Below are 24,247 nucleotides of genomic sequence, written 5' to 3'. Positions count from 1 at the left end.
TGCTCTCCCTATGCGGCTCATCTCTATGATGCTGAAAACCCTCAGACACCCCTCCGGAACCTTCCAGGCCTTTGCTCTGACTACTGCTCGGCATTCCATTCCAATTGCCATTCTGTCATCTCTCTGCTGACTAATGATCACCATATCCGGGAGTCCCAGTCGAAGGATGGAGCTCACTTCTGTCACTACCTCAATCTCCCGGACCAGGATTACTGTTTTCCCAATGTGCTAAGGAATGACAACCTTAATCGCAATCTTGGAGCTGTGGTGGAGGATCGTAAGGGCTGTTTGCAGCTCTGTCTGACTGAGGTGGCCAATGGGCTGAGGAACCCAGTCTCCATGGTCCATGCTGGGGATGGCACCCATCGCCTCTTTGTTGCTGAACAGATCGGTGTGGTATGGGTCTATCTGCCAGATGGGAGCCGTTTGGAGGAGCCTTTTCTGGACCTTAAGAGCTTGGTGTTGACAACCCCATGGATAGGTGATGAGAGAGGCTTCTTGGGCTTAGCTTTCCACCCCAAATTCCAGCATAATCTCAAGTTCTATATTTATTACTCATGCCTGGGCAAGAAGAAGGCAGAGAAAATTCGTATCAGTGAGATGAAGGTTTCCCGGGCTGATATCAATAAGGCTGATCTAAACTCAGAAAGGTGAGAAGTTTTACAGATGGCAGAAGCTTTTTTGATGACTTATGAGAACATCTCTGGTTAACTGTGTTCTGTGGCTCATCACATTTCCGGAGAGGAATTGCCAAATAATGTGGATGCTCAGAGTAGACTCTTATAATGTGTCCTCTTTATTCAAGTACTCTTATGGGGTTTCACTGTTTGAGAGGAACTTCGACTGGACTTACAAACAGTAACGACAGTGTTGTGGTTTCACTGTTTGAGTGGAACTTCAACTGTACTTACAAAAAATATATAGATAGTGCTGTATCTATATTAGAAGAAAAAGCAGAAGCATATATAAGGGAGGGCATCCCTTTTATTTTTTAACTCTCTTTGCCTCTTTCTCACTATTTAAAGAGATGGACTGGGAAATTCCAAAGACCATGGATAAGAGATACAATAATTCAAATTCAGATATTTTGAACTGTTTATTTACTAAATTTGAAAAAGCCATTTAAAATTATTTGATAAAAATGGGGACTTGTAAAAACTATCTGGATAAAATCCATCCTAAAAATGTATGGCACTTCTAAGAATCATGAGTACATTGTTTGGAATTCTAGCTCCTCAAAGAATGAGGTGAAACTTTGGATGACAGTGCCTTATCTATTTGTAACAAAATGATACTAGACCATATATGTAGGGGTGAGCTGGTAAATGTTTAACAACTAGCTATCCAAGAAAACAAATGCATGTAGGACATACTTTTAAATTTGATCTACATTTTTAACATCTTCATTATTTTTTAAGTCTAGATAATCAGTCAAACAATAAATCAAGTCCTGATTTGTGATAGTTTCTGAGATATAATTGGTTGTGGTTGAAATTTTTAACAACCATGCTCTCAAAGGTACCAATAAGTTAACATTGACCACTGAGAGCAGTTTCAGTGACTGAACTCACAAGCTATTGCCTGAGAAAGATTCGTCATTTTAAAACCCTACGTTTAGAGCTAGAAGGAACCTTAGAGGTTATCTAATGTAACCCTCTCATTTTATAAATAAGGAAGCTGAGGACCAGAGAGCTAAAAAGTAAGTTGCCCAAAGGCTCATGAGCATTGAGTGTTGACAAACCTGATTTTCATAAATAACCCCTCTGATTCTAAATCCAGTCTCTTTCTGAGGCACCACCTTGTTTCCTATGGACCACAGCTTTCTATCCATTTCTGTCATAGCCATTAGAGCAATTCTGATGAACTCTGAGAAGTCAGTCCCCCTTTCCTTTTAAATGGGGTGTCAGGGAGTCCTCCTTCCTCTAATTCACCTGAGGCAAGGTCCAGGTTAAAAATATTTGCCAGGGATTTAGAAGGATGCACTAGAGCTAGTGAGTACCATTTGGAGGCCATTTGTTAAATTTTCAGTATGAGTATTTATATCTTGGAAATTTGCTATAAATCAAGGCTTGATTTTTTCTTTTGTTGATTTTCTAGACTTAAAGTGATGAAGATAATGTTAATGATGCAGATTAAATTTAAAAGTTATTTTTTGCATATGTGTTTTTAAGTTGAACCAGTTGTTAAATATTTACCAGCATATCTTTACACATAACCAAACCAAATGAAGTACAGAATCCAAGATGGAGGTCATATTCATAGAAGTATTCTTCCTGTAGGGCTGCTTGACTCAATACATTTCTAAACCCAACTTAGCACCCAGGCCATCAGTCTAGCACACTCCCTTGGTGAATTCCTAGCTAATCAGGGAAAGAATTTTTTTGTAAACTACAGCCTACTTGCCCTGATTGTAACCTGAAAATAGTAAGCTGCTTGGACCTGGGAAACATGGGATATCTCAGCTGCCATGAAAGACTAATTATTTCTCTGTATTTAAGATTTTGAGTTGGTGTCAAGGCTATACACATAACTTATCTTTCTCTTCTAGGGTCATCCTGGAGTTAGAAGAGCCAGCTTCCAATCATAATGGGGGGCAACTCCTCTTTGGCCTTGATGGCTATCTGTATATATTCACTGGAGATGGTGGACAAGCTGGAGATCCCTTTGGCAAATTTGGAAATGCTCAGAACAAGTAAGTCAGGAGTCGGGCTTCAACATATTTATGCTTGGCACTTACTTGGATGTAAGTCAAAGCAGCCAAAATGAGGCGTGTTCTTAGAAGGTGGAGTCCAAAAGACTCTTTGAACCTGCCATAGGTATGAAGTCAAGACATGCTGCTTAGCCACCCTTCACTGTGTGAGTTATTCTGTAGAGTAGCTCCACTTAGCTTTTTTTCAGTGTTCAAATTCTAGATTTCAACAGGATGCCTCATTTGGTTAATTAAACTTTTAGATTCCCATAGTACCTTTCACTATAGAATAAATTGTATCTCATGTACAAATTTATATATTTTAAGTATTTTACATACTTAAGCAAGTCAGTTTCCTTATTGCCAAGAGTCATGATATCCCTGGCTTTCTTCAAGACTCAGCTTAAATTCTAACTTCTATAAGAGACCTTTCTTACCTTTTGCTTGAGGCCCCAAGTGGTTAGTGCCTTTCCCTCTAAGGTTACCTTCCATTTACACTGTATGTGTCTTGTAAATACCTAGAGATTTACAAATTGTTTTCTCCATGAGACCATCAACTCCTTGAAGGTATTTTTGTCTTTCTTTGTGTCCTTGGTGCTTTGGCACAGTTCCTGGCACAAATAAACCCTTGATATAAATACTTGTTGCCTGACTGTTGACTTGGGAAGCTAGGTAAAAGTCACCTTTCATCTAGAATGCATTTGGAAGAATGGAACCCCCACTCTTTTTTATATTCCTAGTACCTCACTGACACTGAGCAGTAGCATCCTATTTCTGAGACGACATGACTGAGGTACTTAGAAGATAGGAGACTTGCTCAGGGTTACATAGTGAAATCAGGGGCAAACTTGTGTCTGAGTAAAATTCAACAAAGGCAGACTGAGGCATGTATTCTCCAAGCAAAATAACAGTTTCTTCAAGGGACTGAACCTGATAATGAAAGGGTCATTGGCTTGCCTCCTTTAAGACTATGCAGAAGGACAGCTCTTCTTTTACAGTCTTAGGAAAGTACAGAACAAAGAATAGTACTTTACAGGTGGGGAGCAAGTTATGTTGTTTACAGGGTCATGGCAGCATCATAAAGGTGAGGACAATATAACTGGTTACAGAGCTGAGATTTGGGAGACAATATAACTGGTTGCCAATTGTGAATGAGGGACTAGCACAGCCCCCTTGTTCTCCCTTGTGACTAAAAAAAGTTCATTAGCAAAGTTAGAGCAGTGGGCCAGACTTCTTTGGATTGCAAACCAGACATCCTTGGAGGATAGCTTGGTGGTGTAAAGATGCCATACCAGATTCTCTGGTGTCTACCTGCATCCTTCAAGGACAGCAAAATTCCTTGAGGCAAGAATAGAACAGTGATAAGCAGGAAAACTAGATTTCTAAACTTATCTCATCATGGGCTAGCTGGATTTCTGCCCTAAGTTCAGAGTCAAAGAACTATGACTTAGGCAGTTACAGGACAAAATCAATCAACTATAAATAGGATCAATTAAAAATGATACAGAATCAATTTGATTTTCTCACTTGGTAATAGAGTGAAAGAGTTTCATTTTTGTCTTTGTATCCTCATCCCAGGATTACAGTATCTTATACATGGTAGGCATCTAACAAATGCTTAAGGAATGATTCCTTGAACTCTAACAATACAATCCTTACTCCTTGCATGGCTTGAAAAGCTAAGCACCTAGTTAGAAAGAAGAATTAGTTAAAATGAGAAGTTATCAGATGAATGTTTGTTTCTCCCTCCTCCTCCCCTCAACTTCTAAGTCTCTTTCCTGGTACTGTCTTACCTTATTCCTTCCCCTCAGCAATAGTTTGCCCAGCAGGAGCCAAGATCTTGGTGTCCAGGGGTGTTTAATGTTCCTCCTCCCACCCCACCGCTCCCCAGTTCTTAGTCTATCCTGCTCTTCTCCCCTGAACAGGGCTTTATTAAACTGAGCCTAAAGTTTCTCCCCATCCTCTTTCCCAGCTGCGCTATTCACCTCAGGCTTATTGCGTGACATTTGCCCCATCCCAGAATTTGTAGTTACCCCTGTAATTTTACTCTCTCATTCATTGCTAACTCTTCTCCTTCCTCAAACCCACTTTCTCCCTTCAATTTTTTTCTTGTTTTTTTTTTAGGAGTTCACTGCTGGGGAAAGTGTTGAGGATAGATGTGAACCGGAGAGGCTCAGATAACAAGCGTTACCGAATCCCACCAGACAACCCCTTTGTCACTGAGCCAGGGGCTCACCCCGCAATCTATGCATATGGAGTCAGGAACATGTGGCGCTGTGCGGTGGATCGGGGTGACCCCACCACCCAGAAGGGCCGAGGCCGGATATTCTGTGGTGATGTGGGTCAGAACAGGTTCGAAGAAGTAGACCTCATTGTGAAAGGAGGGAACTACGGCTGGAGAGCTAAGGAGGGGTTTGAGTGTTATGACATTAAACTCTGTCATAATGCCTCATTAGGTAAGTAGGACCACCTGAAATTTGGAGGGATAGGGATTGGCAGTGAGAGACAGTGTGGCACAATGAGAGTCATGGAGAGTCTTGGAGTCAGGAAGACCTGGATTTAAACTCTATCACTGACACACAGAACATATTGCTTGTATATCCACACACTATACTGATGAACTCAACATGTCCAGAGAGAGAGAGAGAGAGAGAGAGAAAGGAGTGGTGGGGGGGGGAGGGACAGACAGACAGACAGAATCAGAGACAGAGAGACAGACATAGAAACAGAGACAGAAATAGAGGAGAGGCTGAGAGACAGAGAAAGAGGAGAGAGACCAGGAGACAGAGAGAGAAACAGACAGAGAGAGAAATAGAGAGGTCAGAGACTGAGAGAGAAGAGACAGAAAGAGAGAAAAAGAGATGAGGGGAAAGAGAAAGGAAGAGGGGGAGGGCGGGTCAGGGTGTTAGGCCTGAAATAAAAGCATCAGAGAATTCAACATTCTCTGCCTGGCTGGGTATACTCCTTGTTTGCTTGTGGATGTTGGAAAATGAGGCCATAAATATACTTCATTGGTCTGAACAGAAACTAGCCCCTTTCCTGGATCCTTTCTTTTTCACTAAGTACCCAAAAGTAAATTTCATTTCACTGAATCAGTCTCATTTGGTAGTTACTTGGCTCTTCCTCCTTTCTTGGGTGGTAATTGCACAGACTGTGACAATTTCTTGCTATAAATGTGTACTTCTAATACTTTGGATATTTTAGATTCTTTGTATTTTGAGTTTTTTGTTTGTTTGTTTTTGGTATTTTGAGGTTGTAACTCTTCAAGCTTTTCCTTAGAAGGATTTGCTAATCACTTCAACACCACTATGCCTACTTCCTGTATTGCAGTAGTTAAACAAAAACAAAAACACTTTCAAAACTGTTTTTTTTTCTGCCATATATCAGTTTCTGCTACATCACCTGTGAATTCTTATACCTGATAAAGAGTAGCTGTTTCTCCTTTTGTTTCTTGACAGATGACATCCTGCCAATCTATGCTTATGACCATTTGGTGGGAAAGTCAGTTACTGGAGGATATGTTTATCGGGGCTGTGAATCTCCAAATCTAAATGGCCTCTACATCTTTGGGGACTTTATGAGTGGGTAAGGATGCCTATACTTTGTATCATCTCGAGCAAGTCTCCTAATCTCCCAGGGCCCCAGATTCTTTACCTATAAAATGGGGGAGATGGATCAAATGATCTCAAAGTCCCATCTGACTCTTGCTTTAAGATCCCATGATCCTCCATGTTTCTTATTCTACTTTCAAGAACCATTCTTTAGGTAGATAGTTTTATTTCATCTCTTCCCCACACTTTCCCTTTCTATATCTACCTCCCTTCTTTTCTTTCTTTAAGGATAATCTTTAAGGGCTTTGACCTTAAATCTGGAGGACAATTGAATTTATAGTCAAGATATTACAATAGGAAAGTTATTTTACTTCTAGACTCTAGTTTCTTCTGTAAAATGAGAGAGTTGGACTAGATAACCTCTGAAATGCCTTCTAACTCTGAATATATTTTCCTAAGATCATACCTAGCTCAGGGTTCTTAGCCTTTTGTACATCTGTGTCATAGACCCCTTAGGATGGATCCTTTCTCAAAATCATGCTTTTAAATGCACAAGGTAAAAATACGTAGGATTACAAAGGAAATCAATTCTATTGAAATGCACTTATATAAATAGATTTCTTTTAAAAAGGTAATGGATCCCAGGTGAAGAACCTCTTAACATTTATCTCACTTTAAAACTCAGAAAACTGAGGCCCAGAGAAGGTAAGTAAGGAACACCAAAGCCAAAATCCAAGATCCTCCACTTAGTGTTTATATCCCAACTGCCTGGTCCAAAACAAGTGCTTAAAAAATGCTCATAGGTTGACTCCAGGTCTATCAAGGAGCTTCTGACAGCACTGTAGTGTGAACTTCAAGTGTGAACTTGCAGTGTGAACCAAGAACTTCCTTTGGGAGTCCTGCTGAAATTATACTAATAGCTTGGCATTTGTATAACATATTATATAACAGGCTTTATAATTATTACTTGGTAAATGATTAATAGTCACATATTTCTATTGCATATTAATGTATTCAAGATTTTAATTGTATAAATGAGCCACTAATGGGAGTCAAGAGACCAATGATGATTCTTCAGCAGAGGTGTAATACATTTAGACCTGCAATTAATATCAGTTTGGCAGCTGAATGGAGAATGAATTGAAGAGGAGAGAGATAAGATGTAGGGAATGGCTTGGATCTGGGTAAGATAAAGCAACAACTAATTTATCAGAGCCAGGAAACTCAGGGACAGAGTCCAAGGTTGTGACTTGACTCGTATTCTTTCAGTAGCTTGTTTCCAAAAGTAGGTCATTAAAAACCAGAGGTATGGGTGTGAGTAGACCTCTTTCTTGATTCCTTGCTTTGAAGGTAGCTCCCTAGGATAGACAGCTTTTGTTAGGAAGCTTCCTAATTTCCATTAGAAAGATACCTAACTTGGGGGCAGCTGGGTAGCTCAGTGGATTGAGAGTCAGGCCTAGAGACAGGAGGTCCTTGGTTCAAATCCGGCCTCAGACACTTCCCAGCTGTGTGATCCTGGGAAAGTTACTTGACCCCCATTGCCCACCCTTACCACTCTTCCAACAATGAGCCAATACACAGAAGTTAAGGGTTTAAAAAAAAAAAGGAAAAAAAAAAGATGCCTAACTCTTAGCTATTGGTGAGCTCCAATAAAAATAGTTTTATAAATAATTTCTTATTTTTTTCTATTTATTTTTAGAGCTTCTTTGGTTTAGCTCTCACTTAGCTTCTTTTGTATTAACTTGTAATTTGAATCCCAAAACTTTGAAATTTAAATTTAGTAAAATTGGAATTATGAGTAAAATCTAAAAGAGAAAGGGTGCCAAATAATCACAGATTCTAGAACTGAAATTTGATGCCAGGACCTCTCTAGTCCAGCTGGTACCTGAATGGGAATCCTCTCTGTAACACTTCCAATTTGTGATTATCTAACGTCTGTGCTTGAAAACTCTCTCAGTTTGAAGGAAGGATCCCAGAACATCCAGAAACAACCCTTCTACTTTGGACCAACTCCAAATGTTAAGAATGTTTTACTTAGATGGAAGCTAAATGGAACTCTCTTTAACTTTTACTCACTGTTCCTTCTACCTTTTGGGGCCAAGTTGAATAAATCTAAACTCTTTTCCAAGGAGTAATAATCCGTAAAATACTTGAAAATAGCTATGATGGATAGGTAGATGATAGATCAACATATAGGAAGGAAGGAAGGAAGGAAGGAAGGAAGGAAGGAAGGAAGGAAGGAAGGAAGGAAGGAAGGAAGGAAAAAAATAAAAAAAAGAAAATTTGGAAAGTGCTTACTATGTACTAGATACTCTGCTAAACCCCGAGGGATATAGGACTTTTATATATAAAATACACACACACACACACACACAAAATTTTTGTTGCTGATTATGTTTGTGGGTGTATAAATACAGGTATAGATATCTACATATCTACATTTCTATATGTTTGTGTCTTTTACACTAAAATCTTTGACAGCATCTATTATCTCAAGACAAAATATCATCTGTTTCTCTGTCTCTTTGCTTGGTGATTCTTGAGTTTTTTTGAAACAGTAATAGAATAAATTTATTGTCATATCTCCAATTATGTCAAAATAATTCTGTGAACTAATTGCTGGAAGGTAATGATTTTCTGATATCTTGCTCCTTTAAATCTTTAAAATTTTTTTTCTAGTTACATGTAGAAACAATTTTTGACCATTGTTTTCTGTCATTTTAGAATTCAGATTTTTCTTCCTCTCCATTACCCCTGCCCCCCACTCCAGAGTAAATAGTCTGCTATAGATTATACCCATATGCAATGCATATTTCCATATTACTCATGTCATGATAGAAGGTACATATCACACATACAATAAAAATCTCATGAAGGAAATATAATGGAAGATGGCACGTTTTTATCTGTTCTCAGACCCCAAAAGTTCTTTCTTTGGCTGTGGGATAGCATTTTCGTCATGAATCCCAGAGCTTATGTTCTAATGGGAGAAGACAATAGAAAGGGGTGCTGGAAAGTATGTATGGGAGAACATATCATGGCTTGGTGTGGGTAAGGGCTGGGAAATATTGAGAGACTGATTCCAGGCATAATAGTTGAAAGCTCATTTAGAGGAGCTTAAGGTACCAGAGATCTAGTCTAAGACTGAGGCAGTTGGAGAGGAGATGAGGATGATGGCCTGAGTTTAGGCAGCTTAAAGAGATGATAAGGAAATGGTACTAAAATACTATTTAACAGTTTTACACATGCACATAAGAGGCAGTTATACAAGTACAACACTGAAAGAGTGTAGCTAGATAGCCATTCACCTGAAAAAAGTCTGGGGAGTTTTAGTGGACCATATGCTTAGTATGAGGCACTTGCAGAATGGTATCTCAGTCAGAAAAGCTTATGAGATCTTAGTCTTCATTAAGAGAGGCATAGAATCCAGGACTAGGGAGATGATATTCTGTTATACTATGTCCTGGCATATTGTGGAGTTTGGGGTACCAGAGTTCAGGAAGGACATTTATAGGATACACAGAGAATCACCAGGATAATAAAGGACCTCAATATTTATTATATGTGAGGATCAGAAGAAGGAACTGGGGATGTTCTGCCTGGAAAAAAGGAAGGCTTAATGGGGATATGATAGCTTGAAGAAGTGCCTGAAAAAGTTGCAAATAGTAAAGGATAAGGTTTGTCCTTGTTCCCCAAAGGATGAAATAAGGGGAAGTGTACCCAAGGTTTTTATTTTTTTTTCTCTTCCCTCACTATATACTCAGTGACTTCATCGATTGCCATGGCTGCAATGATCATTTCTACACAAATGACTGTCTGTCTGTCTATCTATCTATCTATCTATCTATCTATCACTTTTTTCTCTCCTCTGAGCTCTAGTTCTATATCCTTTATTGCCTTACCTGAACATTTTGAGGTTGATGACCCAGAGGCATCAAAAATTCAATATGTCCCAAATAGAACTCATCATCTTTTCCCCTAAGCTCACTTCATTTCTGAACTTTCTTTTAGTTGAGGGTATTACCATTCTTCCACTTACCTAGCTTCAAAACCTGAGTCATTTTTTATTTCTTATCTTTCTTCATTCTACATCCAATAGCCGATAACTCTTTTGGATTCTATCTCCATATCTCTTGTATCTCTTCCCTTTTCCAATTATATAGCCATTACCCAAGCCCAGGCTTTTCCCATTTCTCTCTTGCACTATTGAGGTAGCCTTCTCATTGGTCCCCCTGCTTTGTGTCTTCTCCAATTCATCCCCCACACATCTGCCAAAGTGATATTCTTCAAATACAGATTTGCTATATCACTCCTTTGCTAGATAAACTAATATACTTTTTATTGACTCTAAGATTTAATACAACTTGTCAGCATTTAAAATCTTTCTCAAGCTGCCTCCAACCTACCTTTCCTGACTATTTATTATGTTATTATCCTTTATACACACTTTTTTCATAATAAACTGGATTTGATGACATTATATATGATACTCGATTTCCTGTCTGTGTTTTTGCACAAGTTGTCCCCCATGCCTGTCATGTACTCTCTCCTCCATCTCCCTTTCTTTGAATCCCAACTTTACTGATGGCTCAACTCATATGCTACCTCCTGATCCTTCCAGTTGTTAGTTCCCCCTTGAAATTGTATGCGTTTTGGACATACTTATGTATCTATATGCCATCTCCCCCTTTAGAATGTAAACTCTTTGAGTTCAGAAACAGCATTTTTATTCATTCATTCGTTTATTTTGTATTCCTGATGTCAAGTATAATACCTGCCACACAGTAAATTATCAATAAATGTCTGTTGATGGGTTGAAAGTTACAAAAAAAGACAGATTTCAGTTTGTTATAAGAGAAAAGTTCCTTACAAATGGAGCTGTCCAAAATGGTTTTAGTTTGCTTCAAAAGATAGGTTCCTCCTCACTAGATATTTTAGAGGAGAAAATAATGACCACTTGTTTAGACTATTATAGAATGGATTCTCATTTATACTAGAGAGTCTCTTTAGTCCTAAGATTTTGTGCTTTTCATATATCCTACATAGTGGACATATGGATCCCTAAAATATAAGATTTTGCTTTTTTCATCCAGTCGACTTATGGCTTTACAGGAAGATGGGAGAACAAATACATGGAAAAAACAAGACATTTGCATTGGAAACACCAAAGCCTGTGCCTTCCCAGGGTTGATAAGCACCTATAGCAAGTTCATTATCTCCTTTGCTGAAGATGAAGCAGGTAACCCTCACTTATTACAGCTGTATGGCTGCCACAGCATCAGGGGACAGAGAGCTCCACAGTTAGCTGATGCCTGACCATTCATTTACTTAGTGCCCTTTCTTAGCGAATCCTCATATCAGATTCTGTCTTTTCCCAAGTTCTAAATGTCTCTGCTGTTCAGAGCTTTCATTTGTTCTTTCTTCTCTATATTCTTCCTCGTCTCCACTGGAATTTGCTTCGGTTCTCTAAGCTGGTGACATTTCAGGGACTTTTTGAACTTTTCAATTTCTATACATTTGGAGCAATAGGGCAAATGTTTCAATTTTGTCTTTATAATTCTAGAATCTAGTGTGTGATAGAGTCATTATTTTTTGTTTCAAATTAATTTTTATTTTTATATATTTTTCTACGTTTACAGGATTCATTTTCTTTCCCTCCTCTTACCTCTCCCTGCTCCCAGAGCCGACAAGTAATTCTACTGGGTTGAACAAATGCTATCACTTGATACCTATTATATTATTCATTTCTGGTGTAGAGCAATCTTTTAAAGCCTAAACCCCAAATCACATACCCATTTTTACATGTGATAAGTGATGTAATGTTTTTCTTTTGCATTTCTACTCTCATAGTTCTTATGGTAGACTCTTTTTTTTTTTTTTAAATAACTCTTACTTTCCATCTTAGAATCAATACTATGTATTGGTTCTAATGCAGAAGAGTGGTAAGGGCTAGGCAATGAGGGTTAAGTTACTTGCCCAGGGGCACATAGCTAGGAAGAGTCTGAGGCCAGATTTGAACCTAGGACCTCCTGTCTCTAGGCCTGCCTCTCAATCCACTGAGCCACCTAGCTGCCCCCTGGTAGACTCTTTAAAAAAAAACATTTAACATTTTATTTTTTTTCCAATTTCCAATTACATATAAAAATTTTAAAAATCTATGTTTTTTCCCCAATTTTGAGTTCCACATTCTCTCCCACTCTCCCTTTGCTCCCCCTTCATTGAGATGGCAAGCAGTTTGATAAAGGCTATTCCACATGGTTGATTGATTGATGTAACAAAAATCTCAGCACTCTTTGAAGTGTCTCAGCAAACTACCCAGCCAATTTTCAAAGCTTAAAGGTTCAGATGAACATTTTGTAGCATTAGTTATTTTGGAAAACTAAACATTTTGAAAGGAAAAAGCCATTGAATTCCAAACAGGAAACCAAAACATATGAAAAATAAGAGGAACCACAGGTTGGCAAGCCAATGGTCAATCAATGAAAGTCACCGGCTGCGGTGGTCAGTCTCTCCCTAAATTGGAGCACCCCAGAGACAAGAATGTCCTGTCTGCCTGGGGCCTCTGTGGGCTTGTCTGTTCCCTTGCTTACTTGCTTAAGCTGGCCCTCTGGCTTTGGTTGTGCCTGCAGATGACTCTGAGAGGGAAAACAAACTGTCTTGCAGACAGAACATGGGCAAAGAGAACTGTCTTTGGATAGGGTTTGGTGGAGAGGACTCCCTGGGCTTGTTTACCAAGCCAGAGTGGACCTAGAGAATTGCTGGTGAAAACTTGTTCTCACTGAAGAATTTCTTAGGTTTGGAACTTCCCAGAAGAGCAGAGATAATAAACCAGCCAAAAAGAGAGATAACAAACCAGCCGATCACAGGTAGTAAGCCACAGACTCTTATCATCCTGATATAGCCCTTTGAGGACTGTGGCCCCATGTTCCAGACAAGACTAAGAAGGTCAGGTTTAACTCAATATATGTGTGTTTGGAAATTAGGAGGAAAACTCAGAAAAACTACTTTTTACATACATTAATAACATGATATAATTATTTAAAATAAAACATTTCCCAAGTTTTACCAGACTATGGATATTTTAATTTAGATTATTTATAAGTACATTATAATATAGAAATATTTGTAAGATATAAATTAATCAGTATAAATATAGTTACATTATACCAATATTAAAACTGTTAACATATTTGTATTTATTTATATGTTCATTTAATATTTGTTATTTAATATATAAATAATAAATATATAGAATAGAAATAATAGAATATAGTATAAAACATCTTTATTGTGTAATATGATAAATATTATTAATATTATAGTAAATAGATCATATAAATTAATATATAATACAAATACATATCTATATTCTTGTAAGAGAGATAGCTTGGAGTATTGGATAGAGAAGTTGTTTTGATGTTGGCAAAAACTTCCTTCNATATAAATTAATCAGTATAAATATAGTTACATTATACCAATATTAAAACTGTTAACATATTTGTATTTATTTATATGTTCATATAATATTTGTTATTTAATATATAAATAATAAATATATAGAATAGAAATAATAGAATATAGTATAAAACATCTTTATTGTGTAATATGATAAATATTATTAATATTATAGTAAATAGATCATATAAATTAATATATAATACAAATACATATCTATATTCTTGTAAGAGAGATAGCTTGGAGTATTGGATAGAGAAGTTGTTTTGATGTTGGCAAAAACTTCCTTCAATTTGAACTTTCCAAAAGTGAAATGTGTTCCCTGGGGGAGGTCAGATGGCTTCTTCCTCACTGGAGGGCATCAGGCAAAGACCTGATGACTACTTCATGGAGATATACAAGAGATTATGAATTCAGGAATGAATTGGCCTAGATGGCCTCTGAGGTCCCTTCCAACTCTTAAATTATTTGATTCTATATGTATTACATGTTTATACATACACACTCCAGAAAAAGCAGTGTTATGAATGACAGATCAAGTTCTCATCTATCTTTCCAACGTTGATGAAGTGAACCAGGTGGCACAGGAGGGCAAACTAGGTGGCATAGTGGATAGAGCAGGGGGTACTTAGGGTAAGAAACACCTGGGTTCCAATCCTGTTTCAGACATGGTTGGGTGACCGTAAGCAATTTCTTTAGCTTCTATGTTTCTCAGTTTCTCATCTGCAAAACGAAGATAAGAAGAATATCTACTTTATAGGGTTGTTGTCAGAATCAAATGAATTTAAAAATGTAAAGTCCTGGGCAAATCTGAAAGCAACATATAAATGCTAGCTATCACTACCATTATTTTGTATGACATACTTCCAAGATGTCTATGTTCTAGGCAAACTGGTTACTAGCTTTTCCTTGAACTTCATACTTACCGTCCTACCTCTCTACATTGGCAGAACCAGTGGTCCAAGGCACTTCTTGCATCCCCACCTCTTAGAATCATCATTTTCCACCTAGACTCAACTCAGAAGCCAACCCTCCATGAAGCTTTCTTTGACTTTCCTCTTCCCCACTCCCTGCTGCTATTGGATAGTCTCGCTTTTCTCATTTTCCTTGTATTTATGACTATACATTTTGGGTCCTCTACCACAATGGAAGGCAAGTGAGGTGGTACAATGACTAGAAATCTTGGCCTGGAATCAGGAGTTTCTGAGGTCAAATTTGGCTTCAGATACTTACTAACTGTGTGATCCTGGGCAGGGTCACTTAACAGCTATTTGTTTCAGTTTCCTGGGGAAAATAATAGCACCTGCATCCTAGGGCTGCTGTGAGGATTAAATGAGATAATTTTGGTAAAAGCAAATGCTTGGCACATAGTAGGTGCTAGCTATTGAGGGCAGGGACTGTTTTTGTTTTTGTATGGGGTAGTCCTTCAAGGTTTATTGAATTGAACTGAATGAAGATGTAGTCTAATACAACATTTCTTAGAGTAGAAGGGCCTACAGGAAGGACTAAGAAACTGAATTTTGAGTTCTAGTCTTGTTTTTGCACCTACTGCTTCAATCTTGAGGCTTATGATAAGTGAGAGGTTGAGTCTTATTTTCTGGGTTTTCAGACTGGATCCCTCATATGTGCTCTGCAATCCCTGAGAGATGTCTTGAGTGATTAAGTTCTGACAAAATTAAAATCCCTCAGTCTTGCCTATTTTTTGTTGTTTAGGAGAGTTATATTTTCTGGCCACCTCTTATCCAAGTGCCTATGCACCACATGGATCGATCTACAAATTTGTTGACCCTTCAAGGTAAGAACTCTTCTTTTTTGTGTTGGGGAATTCCTCTATCCAGAGGTCCAAATATATTCCTAGAATGTAATTCCTTTCACCTAGGGCTTGTTGACTGAATGTCAATAAACCTAGAGACTGAACTATAAGATAAAAAGTTTAGATAGCATCTGCAGATGAGATACATACATTCATAGGGTTTTACATAGCCTTAGAACAAGTGACAAAAGAAGCCTATTTGAAGAAAGAAGCCACTTTCCTTATTTAGGAGACAATAAAAGGGAGAAGATGTCAGGTCATTATAGAAAGGAACAGAAGAGAACGTCTTAATTTTTGGAATAAATTTGGTGTCATCCAAGATCAGGTCTGTTGGGAGATTCCCTATATTTAAAACATCAGACCATCTTGGTGGGATTAGAGGCCTTTAGTTAATCACATTCTAATATTTAGGTTTAAGTTAATGGAAGGCTCCCCCCACCCCAACTTTGGGATGGAATCAAACTGAGAGTCTGTTTTTAGTTATACAATTGTGAAGACTATATTTCTTTGGCCTTTGAGGCTATTATTTCTGGGGAGATGTTTTTCTGAATTCACAGCACATAGGGATTGTACATGTACTACACATTTCCTACTGTGCATGGGATAAAAATCAATGGATTTAATGTCAGAGGACCCGAGTTAAAATCCAGTCTAATACTTTGGCAAGTTACATATACTCTCTTGGTTTCATTTTCCTCATCTGTAAAATAGGGCACTGTACCAGATGGTCTCTGAGGTCCGTTCCAGCTTTAAATCTATGATGCCCAAAACTTCTCCAGATTTATATCTGAATATCTACATTAAATGGAACTGAGAATGCCAAATTTAGAACAATGCTTCTCTGGGAACTTTGGAAACTGAGGAATGTGGCATCTCTAGAGATGGGACTGGCTGGTTTGGACTGGGGGGTAGCAGGGACTGCAACCCCTGATCTTTGACAAGCTTCTGGGACTCTTCCCCCTTGAGCTCTCCTTCTCCCAACCTTCCCCTCAAAAGAAAAACAACACTTGGCAATGATCTCTTGGTTATGCTATCATTACATCTAGTCCCGTACGGAATGATAGAGAAGTCCTTATTTCTTCACTTGGGAAGTCAGGAAGGCTGGTACCATATGTAGCAAATGGATTGGTATTGCCTGAACTTCACTCACCTTTCCAGTTGTGGAAGTCAGAAGAAGGAGGGGGGAGGTACCAGTCCTCATCTAACCTTCCATTTGGCAAGTTGGGGCTCGTGGGTTATTTTTCTATTAACATTTTTTTATTATTATAAACTTTATACTCTCAATAAATAAGCAGCTTGGTTTATTTCGTTCCAAGAAGTTTTTGGAAGAGATCCACAGGACTTAGTGCACCCAGCTAGGTGGTAGAGGAGAAGGCAGTATCTCAGAGGCTATATTTGGGGAAGTCTTGTGGGTCCTTTGGGATTACAAGGTATCCTACCCACTTATTTAGCTTTTTTCTATTATTCCTGAGCAGCTAGGTGGTATAATGAATAAAGTACTAGGACTGGAGTCAGGAGGGCTTTTCTTCCTGAGTTCAAGTCTGGCCTCAGACACTTATTCTTTGTGTGACCCTGGGCAAGTCACTTAACTGCTTACCTCTGGTCCTCATCTATAAAATGAGCTGGAGAAGTAAATGACAAATCTCTCTAGTAGCTTTGTCAAGAAAACTTTAAATGGGGTTATGAAGACGAAGATACACCGATATCATTCTTGGGCTTCTGGTCTCTATTTCATCCTTTATCTCCACATTTCCACCCTCACCCTGGGGGACTATAAAGAAGTATCAAAAAGATCCTTCTTCCACCTAGCAGCCAGATCTATGAATGATTTAAAGATTAGGGACTGGACTACCTAGCAGTGGAAGCCTTGAATCTTGTTTTACTACCTGGGTAGTAGTGATGAATGCTTTTATTTTCTATGATCACTTACTTCTGTGATCTATATACATTCATTGGGATTATCTAACAAAGCTATCCCAAGCATTCTTTCAACAGATGTAAGGCTCTTTGCCAAGTACTAGAGAGATTCTTATTCCTTTGTGGGCTTCTGTGTAGACTACTTACCTGTTCTTTGAGGTTCCTTAGAATTTGCTATTAGACCAGCCCTAGTGTAAAGGTAAGAGTGGTCCCTTCCAGATGCTATGTTCCTCCATTAGAATGTAAATCGATCAATCAGTCATCAATAAACATTTATTAAGTTCCTACTATGTGCTAGTCACTGTACTAAATGTTGGTACATACAATAGGAAGAATGAAATAATGTCTCCTCATGCAGCCAGTTTTTTTTGGTCTGGTGAGCTAACTTGAAGGAAGATTCTGAAAGTTGTAGCCTGGAGGGATCAGAAGAAGGAGAAGCAGATAAATTATTATTAGTATTTTTTGCATAGGAATTGCACTGATATTAGGGGAGAAAGTAGAAAGCAATAGGAGCTAGTTGGAAAGTTCCAGCCCCTCCTTCCTTCCTTTACCCAGTGATATCCAATGATGTCAACCCAATCTTTTGAACTCCTTTTCTAGGTTCTATCCAGTGGCTTGGAACCAATTATAATATTAATAATAATTAATTAATATTTAACATGATAATAATGGACTTTTAAATAGCACTTTAAAGTTAGCAATATACTTTTTCTCATTTGAGTCACAACAAATCTGTGAAATAGGTAGAATTCTTATTCTCATTTTTAGATAAGGAAACTAAAACTCAGAGAGATTAAATAACTTTTATGATCACAATAGCTAGTAAGTGTCAGTGGTGAGATCTGAACCCAGGTTGTAGCATGGCTTATTAGACAGAAATGTTTAAATACTGTTCAAGGGATCGTTCAGAGAGGCAACAGGGCATACTGAGTAAATTTCTGGGCTTGGAGTCAGGGAAAAGCTGGATTCATATCCTGCCTCTGATAATAGACTGTAGGCAAATCATTTAATAATTCTTAGCCTTAGTTTCCTTATCTATAAAATGAGGGATTTGGACTAGATGACCTCTAAGGTCAGTTCCAGCTTTAAATCTATGATTTGTGCGCTTTGGTCCTATCAGAACATCAATAGAATCTATGAATATTTTATATTTTCATTAATTATACAATCAACTCCCCCCCATCCTCCCCACTTACCTTAGTAATTCAGAATTGACTTAGTCAACAAGCATTTATTAAGGATCTCCCAAGTGACAGTCTGTGTTGGAAACTAGGGATATAAGTACAAAAAGTGAAACCATCTCTGCTGACAGCAAGTTCACATTCCAATAAGAGAGACAAGTGCATATATAAATATACACCATATGTATGTATATGTATGTATATGTATGTATATATATATATATATATATATATAAAGTGAATAAATACATACAAAGTGGTTAAAGTCAAGGTAATTTGCGGGGAAAGCACTAGGATGGAATCTGGAAAGACTTCTTGCATAGTAAAGAAAGAGAGGGACGTGATGTGTAGAAGGCATAAGGAGGAAGTGCACCCCACACTTTGGGGAGTGGGGGTAGCCAGTGAAAAGGTACAGACATAGACAGACATGATGTCATGGGAGAAGAACAGAAAGAAGGTCAGTTTGGTTGCGTCAGAGCAGGAATAATATCCAATAAGGCTGAAATAGAGTGTTTGGACCAGGTTTTGAGGGACTTGATATTTTATTCTAAACCTAAAGGCAATAGCAAACCATTTGAGTTCCTCAGTGGCTCCTGACAGCCAGGATCTCCAATTCCCCTTTTCCAGTTACATGTACTCAGACTCTCTGGCTTTGTTTTCCAGGCGAGCACCCCCGGGCAAGTGCAGATACAAACCAGCACCTGTCAAAACCAAGGGCAAGCGGATCCCCTTCAGACCACTTGCCAGTAAGTTTGTTTTTGAGTTCCAGAGGTTAGGCACCAGAGGGGTCAGAAAACCCAATGCTCTGGTTCTCCAGAGATCCGTTCTGGCTTCTGTTTCAGGGGTTATGTTTTCCTTGTGGAATTATAGATTCACTGAGCATGAATCGGAACCATGAATCAATCCCCTCTCTGTCATCTTTGACAATTAGTCAACCAGGCTTCTCTGGATGGTTCTGTCTTCCTCCTACCATGGGAACTCAATGTGGTATAGTGCAGAGGACACTGGATTTGGGGCCAGGAAGATACAGGTTCAAATACTGCTTCAGACCCTTCCTACTTGTGTAATCCTGGGCAAGTCACTTGCTTTCTCTTTGCCTTAATTGCCTCATCTGTAAAATGAAGGGATGTGATTTGATCGCCATATAATTTTCCTTCCAGTTCTGTGCTGATGAATATATGGTCCTGTGAACTCACTTAAGAGTCAAGACAAGGCTGTCTATCACTTTTGGGCAGTGCTTAACATTAGAAAACTGTTTTTCTTAGGATGAAACAAAAGTCTGCCTTCTGGTACCTCCCATGCCCCAAGGTCCAAGCAATCTTCCTTCCACATAACAGCCCTTTACATACTTAAGTCAGCTAGCCTGTCATTGCTAAGTCCTTTTTTCTCCCATGTAGGCTAAACATCTACATTTCCTTTAAGCGATCTTCCTGGGGCTTGATCTCCAGTCTTGTTACTATTCTGGTCCCCTCTTTTAAATAATAATATTTGAATATGTAACCCTCTTAAGTTTATAAAATGCTTTATTTGTATTATCTCATTGGAGTCTCAAAATGATTTCTCAAATAGATAATATAGATATTATTCATACCGTTTTACAGATGAGAAAATTGGGAACAGCAGTGATTTACCCAGGATCACATGGTTAGTTCTTGTCAGTGAAAAATTTGAACCCAACTCCAAACCCAGCTCTCTCCCCATTCTTTCATGCTACTTTGAGAAAGGACATTGATGAATTGTCCATTAGAATTTATTTGTAAACTTTTAATTTGTTTTCTTTAATTAGCTTTCTTGTCACCTATGTGTAACCTCTAGAAGTGTAACATAGAAGTAACTTTACATTTCTGTTGTTAACTTTTTCCATCATAATTACCATTTGGTAGAATATAAGTTCTTTAAAGGCAGGGAAGTTTCTTTTTTGCTTCTGTATTCCCAGTGTCTAGTCTGGCACATGGGTACTGAATGAATGCCTTTACAGTGAATAAGTAGAAATCCTACATTCCTTTATTCCTTCATTCATTCAGTGATCTGTGATTAAGCATCTACAGTAATTAAAAATGTTTTTGTCTTTTTTGTCTTATTATTTATGATAATATTTTTGACAATAAAATACAAAAATAAATGGTTCATGATAATAATTTTTTTTTTTTAGTAGTGAGGGACAAAGATAAACTTCCCAGCATCACTTTTCCCTGTAAGCAGCCCAATAGTTAGGATATTTAACTGACCTAATTCAAGTTGATTCAAAGATACGGAAATTCTTGTGAATTTCGTAGTTTGTGGGGTTTTATTAGAAGTGGAGTTTTGAGTCATTTCAGTTTTCCATTACTTACATATCTTGTTTTTCAAATGATTGTTTTTCAGAGACTGTCCTGGAGCTACTAAAAGAAAGGTCAGAGAAAGCTGCTAGAAAATTGTCCAAAGCAACCTCAGCTTCCAGGACTCGAAGCAGAGGCTTTTCTCAGAAGGCCTCTTCTAAGAAGCCAACTTCCCCTGAAGGCACACAAAAGATACCTGTCAAGTCCAGGCCCAGGCCCAGGCCCAGGCCCAGGCCCAGGAAGAAGACTCCCCGAACGTTTGGTAAGCGCCAAGCAAAAGCCAGAAGATTGTCTGTGAGGCCTCAGGAGAAGAGAATCAGGGCCTTAAAACCCAGTAGCACCAGAACCAAGGGCAGCCAACAGCCAGGAAGGGTTGGTAGGAGTCTTCTGCCTTTTTTTGTTCCAATGGTCAGCAGAGGAGAATGACTGAAAAAGAACGGGACCTATTACAGAAGCTCTGATTCAGTTCCAGCCCCAACCTCAGCTTGAGAAGTTATGGTGTGAATAATTACTGGAGAGCTAAGACTGACATCAGAACTAGTATGGTTTTCCTCTTCACGTGGGTGTCCTTATGCATCAAGGAGTCTACAATACTGGTGGTGATTTTGCTGCTAGTACACAAGGATGGCCATGCATGGTGCCACTTTTCTGGAATCCCAGTTTGCATCACTGGTTTTGTCTCAAAATTCCCAACAATTTCAAACTAATGGAAGCCCCTTGAGGGTGGGGACTATTTCATTTTTGTCTTATCTGTTTAGCATATTAAGGGCATGCAATAAATGAATTAATTGACTCAAAATGGCCAGGCAAACACCAAGGTAATATAAGTTCCTTGAAGATAGGATTTGTTTAATTTGTGCCTCTATATCCCTAGTACCTAGCACAGTGTCTGGCATATAACTAGATGCTTAATAAGTGTTTGTTGAATTGAATTGATAAATAAAGCAGCATTTCTTTACACTGACATCTTCTGGCCTTTTCTTTTCAATGGTTTGTTAAAATCTAAAATTCCCTACCCAAGTCTCCCTTGCTATCTGTTCATTAGGTTCTCATTTTAGAATGACTTTTAGAAATTTGGATTCTGCCACAAAGCTAGGAATTCTGTGACTGATAGTATGATAGAATTGAAAAGGCCCTGGATGAGAATAATGAACTTTCAGCCTTACTTTCCCCCATTTTCATTCTTCAAATGCTTATGTTCTGAACCCTTTGGGGAAAAGGGCTTCATAAATGGGTAGTATATGACAATCAAATCAAGATTATTTTGGATATAAACTGGAAACTGACTTTAATTTCTCAAAAATAAAGGAAATGACTCAATAAAAAGCAGGGCATTGTAAACATCACTTGCTTTGCTCTCTCTATATGCTGTGTGATTTATCTAGGGAAAGGAGCTGAAAGGTTGCTCTTAAATGTTAGATTGGAAGCTGGCTGGGATAGAAGTGGAATGTTGCTTTCTGGGTAGAATATCTTTTTTCTGGATGATGAGAGCAAAACCTGCTGGTGCAAGCCATTCATGGAAGATGTCAGTTCTATTTGAAAGAAATCCTTTGGCTGTGGGGTAGCCAAAACAAATAAGTTACTTTTATGGCCTCAAGGTTTGAAAAAGTATAGTATGCTAAAAAAAAAAAAAAACCCAACAAAAAACTTTGAAGTGCATCCTATTGTTCTACTAGTTGAAGAAAACAATCTGAACACCTTCTTGTGCTTTGGTACCTGAAAATCAGAAAGTGTTTTAGATACTGGTTTATTTCTTTTCCTTGCATGATACCATTCCTAGTTTTCCTAAAGCATGGATGCCAAATGGTAGAAATAGAATAATGGGTTTTCTCTATGACATTCTGAGTATGATCCTTGAGAGGAAGGTTTCCCAAACTATGGTCTGTGGGACACTAGTTTTCTAATTGATGGGACTATTCATGAGATTTCATGAGTATATCTAAATTTTAGGAGTGTGAAAATGCTTCAATTTCCCTATTTTTAATAGAAATTATACAGAACCTCCCCTTTCAGTTTTAGAATTATACCAACACTTAAGGGTTTCTTTATTTCAGGCCTGAATTTAATTTCATGACCAAATTAGTTTAAGGAACACTACTTTAGAGCTGACTTCACATTTACAACAATCCTGGTAGGTAAGCAATGGGTAGATATTTTGTGGACAAATGGGCAAGTAAATATGAATTAGCATTAGCTTAAAGGATATTTAAAAGGTGGTAAAGCTATCCTCAGATACTTACTAGCTGTGTGACTCAAGTAAGTCACTTAACCCTGCCTGCTTTGGTTTCCTCATCTGTAAAAATAACTCCAAATAAGATGAGTATTTCCACATATAAAGCAGAACAGTAAGAGAATTACACATGTGGGAAATCTGCATGCCTTCTTCTTCTTTCATATATAAGACAAATTCAACTAGGTTTAAAATCTATCCTGCTTTCGTTTCCTATCGACTTTTCTTCCATTGTCTTTTATGGATTTTAAAAATATTTCAATAACTCTTGTTACGGAACCCAATTTTGGTTATTCTGTTGTACACTCTTCAACCCCAAATTGAAAGAATGCATAAAACTCTTGTATGTATAGTTAAGCAAAACAAATCCCTATATGGGTCAAGTCTGAAATATGTCTGATTCTGTACGAGTTCATCAATTCGCTGTCAGGAGAAGCTGGACTTTCCCAGTCGAAGTCCGCGTCCTCTCCCGGGATGATCTCCACTCTTCCCTTCTTCTCCGTGCCCCAGCGTCCTCTCAGATAATCTCTATTCAGCCAATCTAAATCTAGTTTAACCATACAGTAATTGTTTGCACGTGGTTTCCCCTCAGCAACTAGAAAGTTCCCTGAGGTCCGGGGCTGTTTTTGCTTGTCAGTATGCTCCAGCGGTTAGTACATAGTAGGCGCTTCAGTAACGCTTGCTGACTAAGTACTGGAATTTCTACGGTCGAGAGGCGGAAGGTGGGGGGAGGAGGTAACACAGCCGGACTAAGCCAAGGCTACAGAGAGGCCACACCTCCCAGCATGCTCTCGGCCGCTCTTTATAGGCGGGCCCTGGCACCTCCTCTGGCGCCTTCAGCCCTTGCAACCCCAGGTCCGGTTGCCGGGTGCCACGTGTCATCGTCTCGGCTGGCAGAGTGGAGGCCGAGTCCTCTAGCCGCTGGCGCCCCCTGCCGACCGCACGTGGGAGCGTCTGGCGGTCCCGACTCCGCCCGAGCCCACTGGGCCCCTCCCTCCCCGACCCCAGTCTAGCTCCCGCGCGCTTGGAGCTAGACTGTAGGTCTCGGTGACACCTGAGGAGCTGTGTCGTACGCTGATCGCTACTACTGTAA

At 38.7% G+C, this 24,247-nt stretch overlaps 1 protein-coding gene across 1 annotated transcript; it reads left to right on the top strand.

Annotated features, from left to right (window-relative positions):
• HHIPL2 (HHIP like 2) lies at positions 1–24,205 on the top strand. Its single transcript, XM_044674963.1, has 9 exons — positions 1–650; positions 2,549–2,692; positions 4,814–5,145; positions 6,148–6,274; positions 11,334–11,479; positions 15,409–15,490; positions 19,270–19,352; positions 20,971–21,296; positions 23,963–24,205. Exons 1-9 carry the CDS (start codon positions 340–342, stop codon positions 24,203–24,205), a joined length of 1,794 nt encoding a protein of 597 aa, XP_044530898.1. The 5' UTR covers positions 1–339.
• The last annotated feature ends 42 nt before the right edge of the window (positions 24,206–24,247 follow it).

This window comes from Gracilinanus agilis, chromosome 4, assembly GCF_016433145.1.
Source record: "Gracilinanus agilis isolate LMUSP501 chromosome 4, AgileGrace, whole genome shotgun sequence".
NCBI lineage: Eukaryota > Metazoa > Chordata > Mammalia > Didelphimorphia > Didelphidae > Gracilinanus > Gracilinanus agilis.
The sequence above is the reverse complement of the archived record's forward strand: the minus strand, read 5'-3'. Positions and strand labels throughout refer to the sequence as shown.